The 14,719-nt window shown below is 43.4% G+C and overlaps 1 protein-coding gene across 3 annotated transcripts; it reads right to left on the reverse strand.

Annotated features, from left to right (window-relative positions):
• Positions 1–2,652: 2,652 nt before the first annotated feature.
• On the reverse strand, positions 2,653–14,597 carry galnt3 (UDP-N-acetyl-alpha-D-galactosamine:polypeptide N-acetylgalactosaminyltransferase 3 (GalNAc-T3)). 3 transcript variants are annotated; one of them, XM_076263509.1, is made up of 11 exons: positions 14,103–14,597; positions 11,821–12,424; positions 10,671–10,843; positions 9,381–9,530; positions 8,757–8,991; positions 8,483–8,600; positions 7,826–8,026; positions 6,295–6,426; positions 5,740–5,841; positions 5,468–5,620; positions 2,653–4,570 (listed from the first exon to the last, which is right to left on the reverse strand). In XM_076263509.1, the coding sequence occupies exons 2-11, from the start codon at positions 12,315–12,317 to the stop codon at positions 4,457–4,459; spliced, it is 1,875 nt and encodes a 624-aa protein (XP_076119624.1). In that variant the 5' UTR covers positions 12,318–12,424; positions 14,103–14,597; the 3' UTR covers positions 2,653–4,456. The 3 variants fall into 3 exon arrangements, with proteins under 3 accessions (XP_076119624.1, XP_076119622.1, XP_076119623.1); XM_076263507.1 differs by lacking the exon at positions 14,103–14,597 and adding an exon at positions 13,037–13,191; XM_076263508.1 differs by lacking the exon at positions 14,103–14,597 and adding an exon at positions 12,933–13,191.
• Between the last annotated feature and the right edge of the window lie 122 nt (positions 14,598–14,719).

Genomic DNA, 14,719 nt, shown 5'->3' on the forward strand with positions numbered 1-14,719 from the left:
GAGACACGGTCTGTTTAAGAACTACTTTCATCGATTTATTGTTTCATAGGGATGTCAGAATTTATGAACATTCGTTTCACTTGTTCAACAAGTAAAAAGCTAATAACTTGCACATTGATATTTTGGGTTTTATCACTTAAGCCCATATTACACGATGGGCAGTGGGTCTATAATATGAAATATATGACTTTCTAATGACCCAGGGAAAACTTGTTAAGAAATAAAAGCTGAAAAATTAAAGCAGTTGAGAAAAACTGTAAGCTTTAGGCCTGTGCAATGTATCTTGTAATTTCAGAAGTAAAAGTTCTAGTTTTCATCTGATATTGTGAGTAGAACTTTTCTATGTCTGTGTGTGAATAGTGCAAACAAAAAAAAAAGATTGTCGCAGTTTAATATGGTCTGATGTATGTGTTTACTTATAATTGTTTTGATAAAGCATGTCATTTTTTTAAGCTTTTTTGTTGGCAAATGATGTTTTTATATTAAAAGAAAAGCGCATTAATGTACCGTTTAAAGAATCATGCCGTTACATATGTAAATCATACTTTAAGTGCGTTTTTAAAAGCATGACACTACGCTCTGAAAATTGAACCTCTCCGCCTTGTGTTATTGAACATACCAAACACTAAAAAAACAAAACAAAACAGTAAATTCATCAGACATATTGCACTTTTGATGGGGATGGAGGGACGGATGCCATTACTGATCTCGAAATCATATCAGAGGGTGTGATCATAGTGTCACTTCCTTTGGTTCTCTTTTGTTTGGGCCATCTATTTGTGTTGTCGTGCTTTAGTCCATACGCTCAAGAGAAGTACTTTGCTCGGGAACTGTGTTGTGGAAAGATGTGGAATTACTTGATGGTGTATACAGGGATTTCCTCTCGAATGCACTTTGAAATGTCAATTCAACAATATAACAGTATTGTAAAGCAGAGAAACTGTGAAGCAAATGTTATGTGAACCGCGGGAGATTAAAAAGGATGAGGCTGCTTCGGGTGGATCTAGAATAGAACAAAGAGTAGAATAGGCTACAAATTATGAAAATTACCATTGAGTAAAATGATTGACAATAGATATCATCTGAGTTTATTCACAGTTTAACAACAGGTCCTGTATCGACACAGAAAGGGTTTTCATTAACACTAATCTGAATGTGAAGTGCAATAGCATATGCGTTTGTGGAAGGGAAACATATGGGCCCCAAACAGAGGTGTTTGAGGTCACCGATGCAGCCCCCACAATGCATCTGTGCAGTTTATGAAGTGAAATGCTCCACTATGCATCTCGTTGAGTTCTCATCTCATCCCATTTCATCTCCCCTTCCTCAGCAGCGGTGGCTCATTTACACAATAGCCTCTTGATATGCTCTCAAGACTGGACAATCAAATGCTCTCGTTGGCCCTGCACATCACTACAAAATAAACAGGGCCGCTATCAATTAACGGTATTGTGACAAACACCTACAGTAGCTATTCTCGTTTGGAAATAATGGCTTTATCTTTAAAAAGATATTTATGATAATACATTAACGTCATTCACATCATAGTAAGGTGATGTTCCGCGTCAGAAAGGGAATTATAGGGTGTTTCCGAACAGACAATTGCCTTGACTGCGCTTGATGGTGTTTTGGGTCCCCACTGTCGACTTCAAGGCAGCGCTGCCACCAGCGACATCAAGGCAGTGCTGCCTTGCCTAACCCTAACCCTAGCGCCTTCCAGGCAGCGCTGCCACGAAGTGGGCGGTGGGGGCCCAAATGACCATATATCCTTGACTACGGTACAGTAGCACATAAAAGAAACAGAATGCCTTGCTTTTCTTCTTCTGTTGCTTCGTCAACTCCTGTGTTCTTCAAGCTTCCCATTGCCTCTGCTGCAGCGTTTGAGTGTATGATATTGTATAGCTATCAGGCACACAGTGCCTGGGGTTTGCTTAGTGCCAAAGCCTTCTAGCACAGGCTACACTCATTGACATTGTATCCAAGTTAGTATCTCTGCTGTGTTTGTTTGTTGTTTTTTTTGGTATTTATTATGAATGATCCAATGAAATGTGTATTTATTGTGGTTTACTGAAACTGTATGTAATTGAATAAAACACATTTTTCTTAAATGTGCTGTAGTCATTGTGTTATGAAGAGAACAGATCTTAAGATGGGCTATCACAGTGTAGTGATATTAATACAGTTCATCATTTTGTGTATTTCCGTATGGTTGAAGTGGTCATTTGATAAGCCTATAGGCATAGGCATAAATCATCTAGTCGAATCAACTATAAGTCTATAGTTGTAAAAATAATCAGCCTGGATTAGTTGAATATTCAGGGGAATACAATTAGATCACCTAAATGTAGGCCTATTATATTATGATGTATAATTTATGTGTTCCCACTCCAAGTCAAATGTAAAATGTCATGACTTTTCCCTGTCTTTCCGTGACAAAACAAATTGAATTTTCATGACTTACTATATAATGAATGGTACAATATACTGATCAATGATGTCAGAGCAGCTGCATAGTGTTCTTTTACTCTTTTAGAGCGGGAGATGAATAAATGGGATTGAATGGGATTGGGCTACTCAAGAAAGCAATAAAGCTAATAACCACAAATACACCAATTCTGCATGTAAATATTTGTATTATTGTATTATGGCAAGTGCATTTTAAACTAAACAAAATTCCCTGATATTCCATGACTTTGCCCCAAAAACGATAAAAAAATTCCCTGACTTTCCATGTCTAGAATAGACTTTCCAAAATTCCATGACAGACCCTGTGTTACTGATTTGCTAGGATCCATAACCTAAAATCAATTATTTTGGCCTCAATCACAGCAAGGGCCAATAAAGATATTTACCAGAGCGCCCTCTGCTGTTAAAATATAAAAACGGCAAGTCAAAAAGGGCAGCACTGTCGGCTGGTTTTTTAGGCTCGGCTTCATACATTGTCTGCCGGAATAGCAGTAAATGGAAACGCTAAAATGTCATGAAACACCCATAACTAGGTGAATAAACAGTAAGGGGTCAAGCAAAGGCATCAGTTCGATCCATTTATCCTCTCAGATGGAAAACTTAAGAATTTTGCTTAAATGGTAGATGTTGACTAAAGTAAAAGGATTTCAAATATTCACAATCAGACGGCAGCAATTTATTCAGCACATGATAGGCCTACGTGTTTGTGTCTGCTTGACAACGGCGTTAACAGCCAGTGTGTCTTCAAGAACAGATGTGGAGCAGTGGGTAGGCTACATGTCACATTCAGCTCGTGTTTTGATTGCAGCACAACCAGGGGCCTAAGGTCACAGGGGGGTCAGTCGTGACTTGTTTGGTTTAATCGCAGGACTTCACTCTCACTCTCTCTGAGCGCAATCCACCGGGTAAAACCGATTTTGCATGCGCGTCAGAAAGGCACACCATGTCCTTTCAACAGGCCATCAGTGAAGGGAGGCATTTGAGTAAAGGCATCAACGCGACTGGAATGCTTAAATAGAAAACTGTTTGCGTGACTCAAGAAAATAAACCATAATATTAGATATGCAAAAACAAAACCTGACAGATAACAAGGGTCCTTCATTTCCTAATGCTAGAATGTTCTACCTAAAACTGAACAGGCTGAATATTGCTATAAATCTGACATACAAATAGACTTCAAAATAAGTCCAGAGAGGGGAAACATTTTTCCTTAAAAAATTTACTAAAATCTCAATCTGACAGACAAACAAAAAAAAAAAACTTTTCACATATCACCCACCCTCCAAAATGAAAAAGGGAACAATGAGTGAATTAGCAAAATTTACACTGTAAACTGGACACTGCGTGAGGGTCCACATCATAGTAAACTCCATTTATCTTACAGAACCACCAAGGAAATGTTTTGACAAGATGTCCAATCTGCCACCGACATATCTAAACAATGTCAAAATGAAATGTTCTTTTATCAACACTTAAAAGCAATCTTTGGTGCTTTGCACAAAATAGTATAACATAGTTTCAATTGGAGATTCCCTACCCTTAAAAGTTTGTAGTCTACAAAGAATGTATTCAGTCTTAAAAACAAAACAAGGGGCATCTCCCAAAGTTGACTGACTGAAACCTGTAGGACACATCTTCAAGCATAAAGAAAGTGGAGCACCCTACTGAAACGATAGAAGAAGATTTTCATCAGTTTCATCTAAACTCCTAAGACTTTGCGAACTTCATTATAAACAATTTGCTTCCCAATGTACAAAATGGTAAAAAAAAAAAAAAAGAGCGCATAAAAGAGGAAAAATAAATCAGGCTTCAGTCTAGCTCAGTTCTGTTCCAGCATACACTGTGTGCATCCTCCTTGAAGGCACTTTCTGTGTTCATATTGGTGTTTTTGTAGGTTCCACACTCCCAGCAGCAATTATTCAATATATATATAAAAAATAAATTAAAAATCTGAATCTACAGTTCAAATGTTCGGAGATGTCCACAGGGTTCAGGTGAAGAGCCACTGCTGGTATCGGTCCGCAGCATTGCAGGGCACTAGAGAGGGATGTTCATATCTAGCGCTTAAACACAGGTTCCACCCAGAGTTGAAAAACATCTGATTCTGAATAGAGCATGAAATAAGGAGGAAATTAGAGATTAGTCATAACACTCATTAATGCATTCCCCCATTACCAGTTTATGATCCAAAGTGTACATGTACGAAAGGGTACTGTTCACATTAAGTATACGTATAGTATATAATTGTACTCATACGGGGGCAGCCGTGGCCTACTGGTTAGGGCTTTGGGCTTGGGCATTTTCCGACCAGTAGGAAAACGTGGGCGGGCGGGGGAAGTGGCTGAGCACTGCTTTCCCATGCCCACATCCACGGCTGAAGTGCCCTTGAGCAAGGCACCTAACCCTTCACTCCTAACCCTTCACTGCTTCCCAAACGCCACTGTAGCAAGGCAGCTCACTGCTCTGGGTTAGTGTGTGCTTCACCTCACTGTGTGCAGAGACCAAATTCCTTGCATACGCAAGTATACTTGGCCTATAAACCTGATTTACAATACTACAATAATAATACATAATAATACATTTTGTAAGACACTGTGAACCAGAGTTCAACAGCTGACAACAAGAATAAAATAAAACATATGGTAGATCAGTTGATGTAAGACTGTTTTATAAAAACAAGTAATCTGTGAGGGCACTGAATGTAGGCAACTGTGAGGGCACTGAATGTAGGCAACTGTGTGCACACAAGGCTGGTGTGACTCAATCTGAAGACAGACTGAGGCAATACCACACAACTGTCCACAAAGAGCTGCCTACTGATTCTGAGAAATGGTGGTGTAACATTACAACTCATACAGGCGCTGACAGAAAGGTGAACCGGGGGGAAATCATCTGTGTGTGTTGTGTGTGTGTGTGTGTGTGTGTGTGTGTGTGTGTGTGTGTGTGTGTGTGTGTGTGTGTATGTAAATGTATGTATGTGAGAGTGTGTCCAGTCATTTACCTCCTTTAATTCCCACTTCTGCTCTCCTCCCACAAATGTGCTGTGACCTTTGAACTGGCACTCCTCCAGCTTGACTGTGCGCTCCGTCCCATGCAAACACAACTCCTTCTGAACATTGTGCCGGACCTCGTGACGTGTTGAGAACTCAAAGTACTGGAAGAGGCAACCAAAAAGGTGTTTCATTAAACACTCTCTCTAAACACGGTCATCCTCGACTCCTTGAATTACAATAAATGTATGTCAACGTGAGTGTAGGCTATCGCCTGGCAGACCTGGTTGCCCCCCATGCCGTGGCAGGGGTACATGATCAGCTGCTTGCCTCCCTCGTTGTTCTCTCCGGCATCCAGACAGGCGTCTTTGCCCACATTCTTCACCTAGAGGAAACGGGAGAGAGGGAATGGAGAGAGGGGGAGGAGGAGGGGAAAGTAGAAGAAGAGGAGGAGGGGAAAGTGGAGTGAAAGTCAGTGGAAATGGGCTCCAGTAATGCACAAGCTGTTCAAACAGTGGTGCGCCTCGTGGCCTGGGTGGCAGGGAGCGCTCGCTTGCTCGCTCACTCACTCGCTTCGCTCTCCAACACTCGGCGAGCCAGACTCACAGAATCTCTGGAGATGCTCGGAGCTAAAAACCACAATGGGCAGATGGAGTTGGCTGTGGTTGGGTTAAGACACGGAGAGAGAGAGAGAGAGAGGGAGAGAGAGAGAGAGAGAGAGAGAGAGAGAGAGAAAGAACAAAAAAGAAAGAGAAACAGAAAGAGAGAGGGAAAGAGAGAGATACAGAGACAGAGAGCAGAGAGAGAGAGAGAGAGAGAGATGATATGGTGGACTCACTGCGCCAAACTGAAGGGGATTGAGATCGGGCATGAACACCTCGGGGTAGACGTGCTTCAAATACCAGGAGAAGCTCTTACACTGCAGTCTCTCCCGGAGGTCCACGCGGCGCGAGACATCGCCAAACGACTTCTGTGGAAACAATCACAGTCTGAGCGAGGACCCCCATTACAGGTCACCCCCCTTCCACCCTCTCCAACTCCCTCCGTCCTTCACTCTCTCTCCCTCCCTCTCTAGAGCGGCAGGGAAAGCTTCCATCACCACTCAGTTCCACCACATCCCACCCCCTCTCCCTTTCCCCCACTAGCAGTCTAGTTTAATGTGGTCGGTGGTGGACGAGGCCAAGCAAAGCAACCCCTTTCTCGGCTGCATTTCATTCAATAATGTCCTCCAGGCAGAAAAGACAAGTATATTTATACCTCGTGAATCACATGTGCAGGAGCACAACTGCAGCGGCATTTATGGAAAATGTATAAACGAAGAGCTGAGGCTTTGCATCGCTGATCTTAAATCAAGAGATGCAAATGAAATAACAACATTGAGGTTACATACAGATGGTGTGATATTTAAACATGTTTCTAAAGATGTGAATCTAGTTTTCAAAATAAAAAAAATAGAGTCTAATGCAACCGTCAAATAAAATGCAACATACAATAAGGCTGTGGTTTGATCCTAAGCTCACACTAATAAACTTTTGGGAACTACATGAGATCAGGGGAGCTGTCTGTCACACGACTGGCCTGAGATCAGTGGTGGGGTGTTGGTGGTGGAGGTGGGGGCAGTGGGAGTTTGAGTGACATTTGTGCACACAAACATTCCCTGGCCCCGGTCCAGTTGCATGTGCATTCCATGCTGTTAACTGACCACTCAGCAACACACTGAGAGACCTGGAAGAGCACTCCCCTCAGGCTCCCCGAGTCAGCTGTCACTTAGTCTCATCTCCCGGCCCACTCAAAGGTGCCCTTGTGTTCTCTCCCGCTCACAACCGGGGCGCCAGTGCTTCCTGAACAATGACACCAGTTTATTTACCGAATGTTTCGGTCATATGTTAAAGCCCTCCGCGTTTGTTGGCTCCCACGCAAGTCATCCTAAAGGTCTCATGACTGTGTCCACTGAAGGCTAAGGGAAAACATTGACAGACGGCTCGCCTGAGGGATCAGGCATACGTTAAAGAATTGCAGCATTATCGGCCTGTGTTTGTGCTTCGCTTAGACTTTGTCTATACAGGACAAAGTCTTCAGAAGCCAGCATGTGGCTGCACAAACTGTGGGCTAGCAGGCAATGCAGTATAGAAACACGAAAACATGGAAGTGTCCCACTGGCCCTGTACAAAATAGCTAAAGGATGGCAGACCAAGTTTGATGCAACATTTTATTATGTGTCTCATTTAGAAGACAAAGTTGGTTATGTAAATGTTTTGACTTGAAGTGAGCACTTAATCTTCTGTGGAAACAGCAGGGGGCTTCAGGGAAGCTTCCGGAAAACTATGAAAACATAATGAACTGCAATAAAAATGTAATGAAACACGTACCTCCCTGGCCATCTGGGCAGCCTGCTGGTTCCTCCGGTAGAAGATCTCCTTGTAGCTGTCCATCCAGACCTCGGCCAGACGCACCTGGTTGCGGGCGATGACCTGGGTGCCCTTGGGGAAGGTGTGGGGGCTCTTGGTGCGGAAGACGTGGCCCACGATGGAGCAGGGGATGATCTCCAGCTGGCCACCACACTGCCACACCTGCACGGGAGCCACGGCAACAGCAGCAGACATGATCAGGTGAGGATCGCTTTCCAAAGGGCACATCATCATGAACAGCACAGTACAAGAGTGTGGACAACATGGCTTAAAAGGCCTTTTAGCGCACTTTCCCTTAACGAACAGTAGTGTCCTCATATTCAGGAAAAATATAATTAATCTTGGAACTTATTGATTGATTGGCAATCAGATGTGCCATCCTGATTAGTTGGTCTTAATCCTTGATTGTCTGGGAAAATAATAATAGTCCTACTCTCCTCTACTCTCTTCCCCTAGTGCAATGAGATACATCACAAATCAAAATATATCAGTAGAGAAGATGTACATGGCAATAACAAAAAAACAATGGCAGTGTCAGCACTGCATCACGCCACAATGTTCATATGAATAGCTGTCACATTGCTCCCAAATGAAAAGGCATTCATATTACAAACATACCCTGAAGGACATCTCAATATTTTCACCTCCCCAGATTTCCATCTCCTCATCATAACTCCCAATGTGGTAGAAGTAGTCCTTTGAGATGGAAAACAGCCCTCCGGCAAATGTTGGTGTTCTGCAAATTCAAATGGATGCCTATTATTAAATTATTTCAGGTTACCTTAAGTTCTAAAGTTCTAAATGAAAAGGCAACTAAGGCCAGAAAATAAGTCCTTCCTTCCAACTACACCCTTTTTCCCCAACTGCGCTTTTAGTATCTTAGCATGTTCACCTTATAGGAAACGTCTCATCTTTTCGCCTCTGTTTCTCGTGGTCAGGTAAGGTCTCCCAGCCAAAGGACAACCCCCAGTCAAAGTTTCCTCGGTTGTGGTTCTGCCCATATGGTGAAGGCTTCACAAACTCAAACGTGTCCAGATGGATGGTGGTGATGTCAGGGCTCACCACAGCCGTGTAGTTCTCCGCTATCCTGGCCAGCAAAGGCTCCAGCCAGCCATGGAAGCACTCACCTGTTCCAATGATGCACAGACATTATTACCCAGAACACATAATCTGGATCTATCTAAACAGCCTTGTCTATCAGATAGAATAGTGTGGATGTAACCTTAGATGCCTGCAGCTAATTAAATTAACCAAAAAGATCAACAGAACACAAAAAAGATTAACAAACAAGGATTGTAGTTTGTTTTCAGTAGCTTTAGGAGCAATATCTTCTCAAGGGCTAGGATCAATATCTACTCTCAATAACAAATTAGACCAATAGCTCTGAGGCTTTGCTTGCTGCTGGCAAGGTTTGTACCAGATAGGTGAGACATGGCACCCACCATCCATTCAAGAATAGGTGTTTCTTTAACACAACAAGCCACACCGGTGTGACCACGGCAGAGGTTCCACTTACAGTGGGCGTCTAGGAAGGTGAGAACGTCCCCGGTGGCCACTGACGCTCCCAGCAGTCGGGCCGTGATCAGGCCCTTTCTCTCGAGCTGACGCACCACGTGCACGATGTGCAGCCTCTTCAGATACTCATCCAGATCCTCCTTCAGCCTCTCTGCAGAGACACAACAGCAGTATCGGTGATGCACACAGACTGTGGGGGGCTGTAACTGGCCTCTAAACAATCATGGTCTCTGTGGAATGCTCCATTCAAAGTCATCACTTCTGTGGAAACATGGCCATTGTTCACTGACATTTTTCTACTAGGATATCTAGTTTACTAATGCCTTCATAAATGACATCACTAACATGCCAGTATTGAGCAAGACACAAACCTCCCATTATAAATGTGTTAAGTCAGCTGAAATCTTTGCCCAACTGAATTGCGGTTGTCCTTTGTGGAATGAGCACTGTGTTACTGTAGGTCTGGCTGCATTCTTTGGAAGCTGACAGGGAGAAAGAGAGAAGGGGGGGGGGGGTGGAGGAAAGTAAACGACAGAGGGGGAAAGAAGAGAAAGAAGGACAGAGAGAGAGATAGAAAGGAGAGAAAGGGAGAGACACACAGATTGCCTGGCTTCCTTCCCTGACATGGCCTGCTGCCAACTCTGTCTGACCGGTCCCTCCTGCAGGAGAGTCATACAATAGTTTTATTGCTGTGTGCTAATAGCAGTGCTGTTCCCTCCAAATGAGTGTGGGCCAGGCCCATACTGCAGGCTCTGTACACTCATTTAGTCTCCCAGCCTGGGAGCCTGTTTACAGCAGTACACTCCAACTCAGAATGTCCTCACACCGACTCAGAATGTCCTGTCTCTCTCTCTCCCGCTCTCTCTCTCTTCCCCTAACAAATACACAGTATCTACTTCTTCATTCTTCATCTCTCTCTCCTTTGTGTCTCTGTCACACACACACACACACACACACACACGGTAAATGGTCACAGCCTTGCCTTCTTTCAGTAAATCCATTCTCCAAAAAGAGACGCTTCCTGCTTTAACCCCAACCACTGCGACCACTCTTTCACACGCACCCAGGGCCGCAGACACATGTCTGTGTGCTCCACGGCACAGCCACAAGCGAGTGAGTGAGCGAGCAGGCTGCCCAGCGGGCTGGCTGTAAGCAGAGCTCCCCAAAGGCAGGGTGGTCCGTCTCCCGCAGGCCCACTTCCCGACCGACCGACTGCCCGACCACCCGCCTGCCTGCACTTCTACTCCTCCCCCTACCCACCCCTACTTCCACCCCCGTGCCGCTCGCTCACCGTCCTCGCTGGCGTCGTCCACCAGGATGATCTCCTTGAGGAAAATGGCCGGCGAGGAGTGGAGCACGCTGTAGACGGTCCTCAGCAGCGTGCTCCAGGCCTCGTTGTGGAACACAATGATCACGCTGGTGGTCATCAGCGGTGGGCAGCGCTTGAACTTCTGCTCGATACACCTGGGGAGGGGAGGGGAGCGGGGTGTACATGGCACAGGGTTGTCTTTTCATTCACCGCAGTCTTAAATGTCTGGCGCTGAAGCTCTGCTTTTCATTGCCGTGCACCTACTGTGACATCCTTTTACAATTCAATTCTCAAATAAAATGCCACCAAATGTGGTGTAAATTACTCCCATTAAAAATCACAGGAACGAGAACAGACTTGTTTAATTAGCCAAGCTAAACACAGTCTTTCTCTAAGTTCAGCCACATTAACTGGTCTGGCATGCCGAAACAATGTTTCAGGAGAGCCCGCCTGTGGTTTCAGTGAAATTTCTTATGTAACTGCAGACAAATATAAGAGGCATGTCCGGGTTGTACATTTTTTTTTCTGTTAGAGGCAGAGACATGGAGCATTTTTACTGTTCTTTGATCTGTGTTCTTCTCATGTGCCATAGCTCTGCACTTCAAAAACGTGACCACAAAGATCCTCATGGGAATTATGAATGATTAATATTACCCATTATAACATATCAGCAAACTCTAAGCCACTAGATGGTGCTATATCTTTAGTTAGAGCATCATTCTGACATTTCTATAGGGTCTATCTTTCACTAGGACAAAAAAAGGTCAGAGTACGGCTAAACAAAGTAAAGAAAACAGAGTATAACACAGTTCCAACACAGACATATGATTTAAATATACCTTTTAATGCATTGCACTTTTTAGTTGCTTCTCATATTCCCTTATTCTGCATCCTGATATAAAAGTTTTATAAACCGTTCTAATTTTTTTTAAAACCAAGATGAATTACCTTTGTGAATGAATGACTGAATATAATATTCAACAACATTTTGAATATTAATATGACTTTCAACTGATTTGCCTTCCCTAGAAATAGCTGATAAGAGAGAGAGAGAGAGAGAGAGAGAGAGAGAGAGAGTGTGAGTGTGTGTGTGTGTGTGTGTATGAATGAATGAGTGGAAAAAAAAACTTACTCTGGAGGTCTGGTGTCTGGTCCAAGGTCTCGACTGAGGGAGATGCGATCACTGGCGTACAGGTTGAAGCAGTGCTTCGCCTCACCCTTTTCTTTCTCCTTCATTTCGACTGGCCCCAGGTTCTCCGTGTGGAAGGGCTTCCCCGATGCTCCGGGTGCACTGGGGTCTTGGGGCGGTCGCTCGAGGGCCGGCCTGAGCTCAGCTGCAGTGTAGTACCCAGGCAAACACGACTGCTCACCACGTACCTCAGGCTGATGGACGGGAGCTTTGATCTGCATCTTTGGCATGGAGTCCCTGAAGTTATTGACCGCCCCCATGACCATTCCCAGCACAGCGTCCCGCTTGACCACAATCTCTTTCAGCCATGGCTCCTCCTGAGGACCTTGGCTGACCACCTCCCGTTGGATTAGGAACAGAAATGTGACAAAGACCAGGGCAACAATAGCCAGCTTCCATGGGTGTACACGTCGCCTTAGGAATCTACGAAAGCCACTCATTCTCAAGTTGGCAAAGTCCAGGAAAATACGAAAAGGTCCTCTTAGAACGTAGAAGACACACTTTTGCCAGAGTCAAACCTGGTTATAAACATCACTGGTGGGTAGACCTTTTAAAAATAAAGGAAAAAAGTGAGGTGTGTCAGTGTGCCAGAAAAGTCCATTGAAATTACATTCTTTGTTTTTAAGGGATTACTATAAAAAAATCCAATTCCTGAACATTTCTAAGGTAACAGTTTATGCAAACTATTAAGTCATTCAACCGGTCATCAATATCCTTCTAATCCAAGGGTAACATTTACACTGATATTTAAGCCTACTTAAGAATGACAGAAAGAATTCCTCATGTGAGTCATTATCCACATTAACACACAGAAGATTATTTTTAGTTTATTGAAAGGAAATGACCACCACTGACTTTCAGACTGGTTTTGAAAGTTGAAATTATATAGCCTACTGTAGAAAAATTCTGAACGACATGACATACAATCGAAGACCTCCTTAAAAGTAAAATACCGAACTTTCCCTTAAAAACAATCGCAGGCCATGTAGGCCATCATTACACCCTGTGCTCTGACATTGCTGGTCTTTATTCAAGAGGCAAAGAAGGCTACATACCCGGTTTAGTGTTGATGTAGCTAAGCGTGCAAATGTACAGGTAGCTTTTAAAAAACACACTAAAATCAGACATATTCTACCAAATTACTTTGCTGAAACCTTACCAAATATGTAACTAAAAAGAAGCTGAGGGAAAGTAGTCTCTATCGTCACCAAATTCGACAAAAAACAGTCGAGGTCCATCTCTCTTTGGAACCCATCAGCTGTGATAAACGTAGCCTAATTCCTCAACAGTATTCCGCTAAGATTTGGAAATCTTTGCATAGCACTTCCGTCTCGGTGGATCCAGGTGTGTTTCTCTCAGGTAGAGGGTGGAGACCACTTGACACGCGTGCGTAGACTGTTGCCTACCCCTTGGGCTCATTTACTTAAAGGTAATAACAGGGTTCAGGTGGTGACTGTTCTTGTAAAAAATACCTTACGGTTTAGCCAAATGCCCTACAAAATCTTATGTGATTCTGGACTGGCCACCTAGGATATGTTGTTTTAATAGCCTACAAAACATTTGGCGGTCCCTATCTTTAACACACAGCACTCAAACACAGAACACTCATACTCAAAACTCGAATATATAGAAGGAAATAATCTTGTCAAGACCAGTATTTCCTCAGGGCATTCTCGCTGTGGTAGAAATAGACTCTTAGGCTAACCCTCACAAACTTTATCATATATAGCGTAAATAATAAAAAGATTGACTTGCATACCCTTGTTAGTCCTGGACAATAACCAACTCACCAGGACATCCGACCTAAGCAGCCTATCGCTCAATTCTTATAGTAACAGGATTTAGCCTACTCAACCATGCGTTCAATGAAACTGTTGCTGGGATACAAAGTTGCGGCACGTCTATGGCTCTCACACAAACCGCGTCGAATTGTGGTAGACTCTCAAAATATCGACCAAAAGGATTAGCAAAAATGACTCAAAGATTTTTCTACTTTATTTATTTATTTTTATCGCAGAGCAGTTCACGGAAAGCAAATGAAGATTTGTCATAAAACTGACTTAACCACTGCCATAAATGTGAGAGTAGCCTAATGTGAATGAAAGGAACTAAAAGCAAAACCACCAAGTATAATGTGAAATTAATAGTAATAGTGGAAGAGTTTATACAGTAGACATTAGAGACAATTGTACTGAGACACAAGCTCCATAAAGTCATCTTCTTACCGAACACGTTGGGCTGGTGGACATGCCGAATCTATGTTCGCGTTTGCTCAGTGTCAACATGCAGTTGTTCTCAAACTTCTCCGCGCTCCTTGTTGTAAAGCCCATGTGATCGTTGTCCGAGAGGAAAGTTATCAAATATCTCAAACCAATAAAGATAAGTAGCCTAAAAGACGAAGCGCCGTGCCTTCCCACTCTGTATCTATGGGTACCTCTACCGCACCGAAGCCCAGTGGTGCTGGGGGTAAGAGAGCTCAGTGATAGGACCTAGCTGAAACCATGTCAGTTCCCAGGCATCGCTTTAGAACTGCCTTAGGTAGCGGTCAAATAATGTTTTCACTACGACCACTTACATTAGTCTAATGTCACAATACATAGCATAATATATTTAACATAGCGGAATGCTGAACATTAGTTTCACAGAGCAGGCTATGTAGGCTACAAACACTGATTTTGTTTTAAAGAATTGGTAAACTGATAGAATGTGGAATATGCAAGTAGTCTACTCGGTGAGCTCAAGAAGAATGACAATAGGAGCGCTCATCCGAGTCTTTACTTCCTTGTGAAGGGGGGTTGTCCAGGAGTCACAGTTCAAGAGTCTCCTTTAATTAAAATGGGAG

This window comes from Alosa pseudoharengus, unplaced genomic scaffold, assembly GCF_046254945.1.
Source record: "Alosa pseudoharengus isolate Yale_2024_CS ecotype anadromous, Long Island Sound unplaced genomic scaffold, YU_APseudo_1.1 YU_APseudo_1.1_scf_3, whole genome shotgun sequence".
NCBI lineage: Eukaryota > Metazoa > Chordata > Actinopteri > Clupeiformes > Clupeidae > Alosa > Alosa pseudoharengus.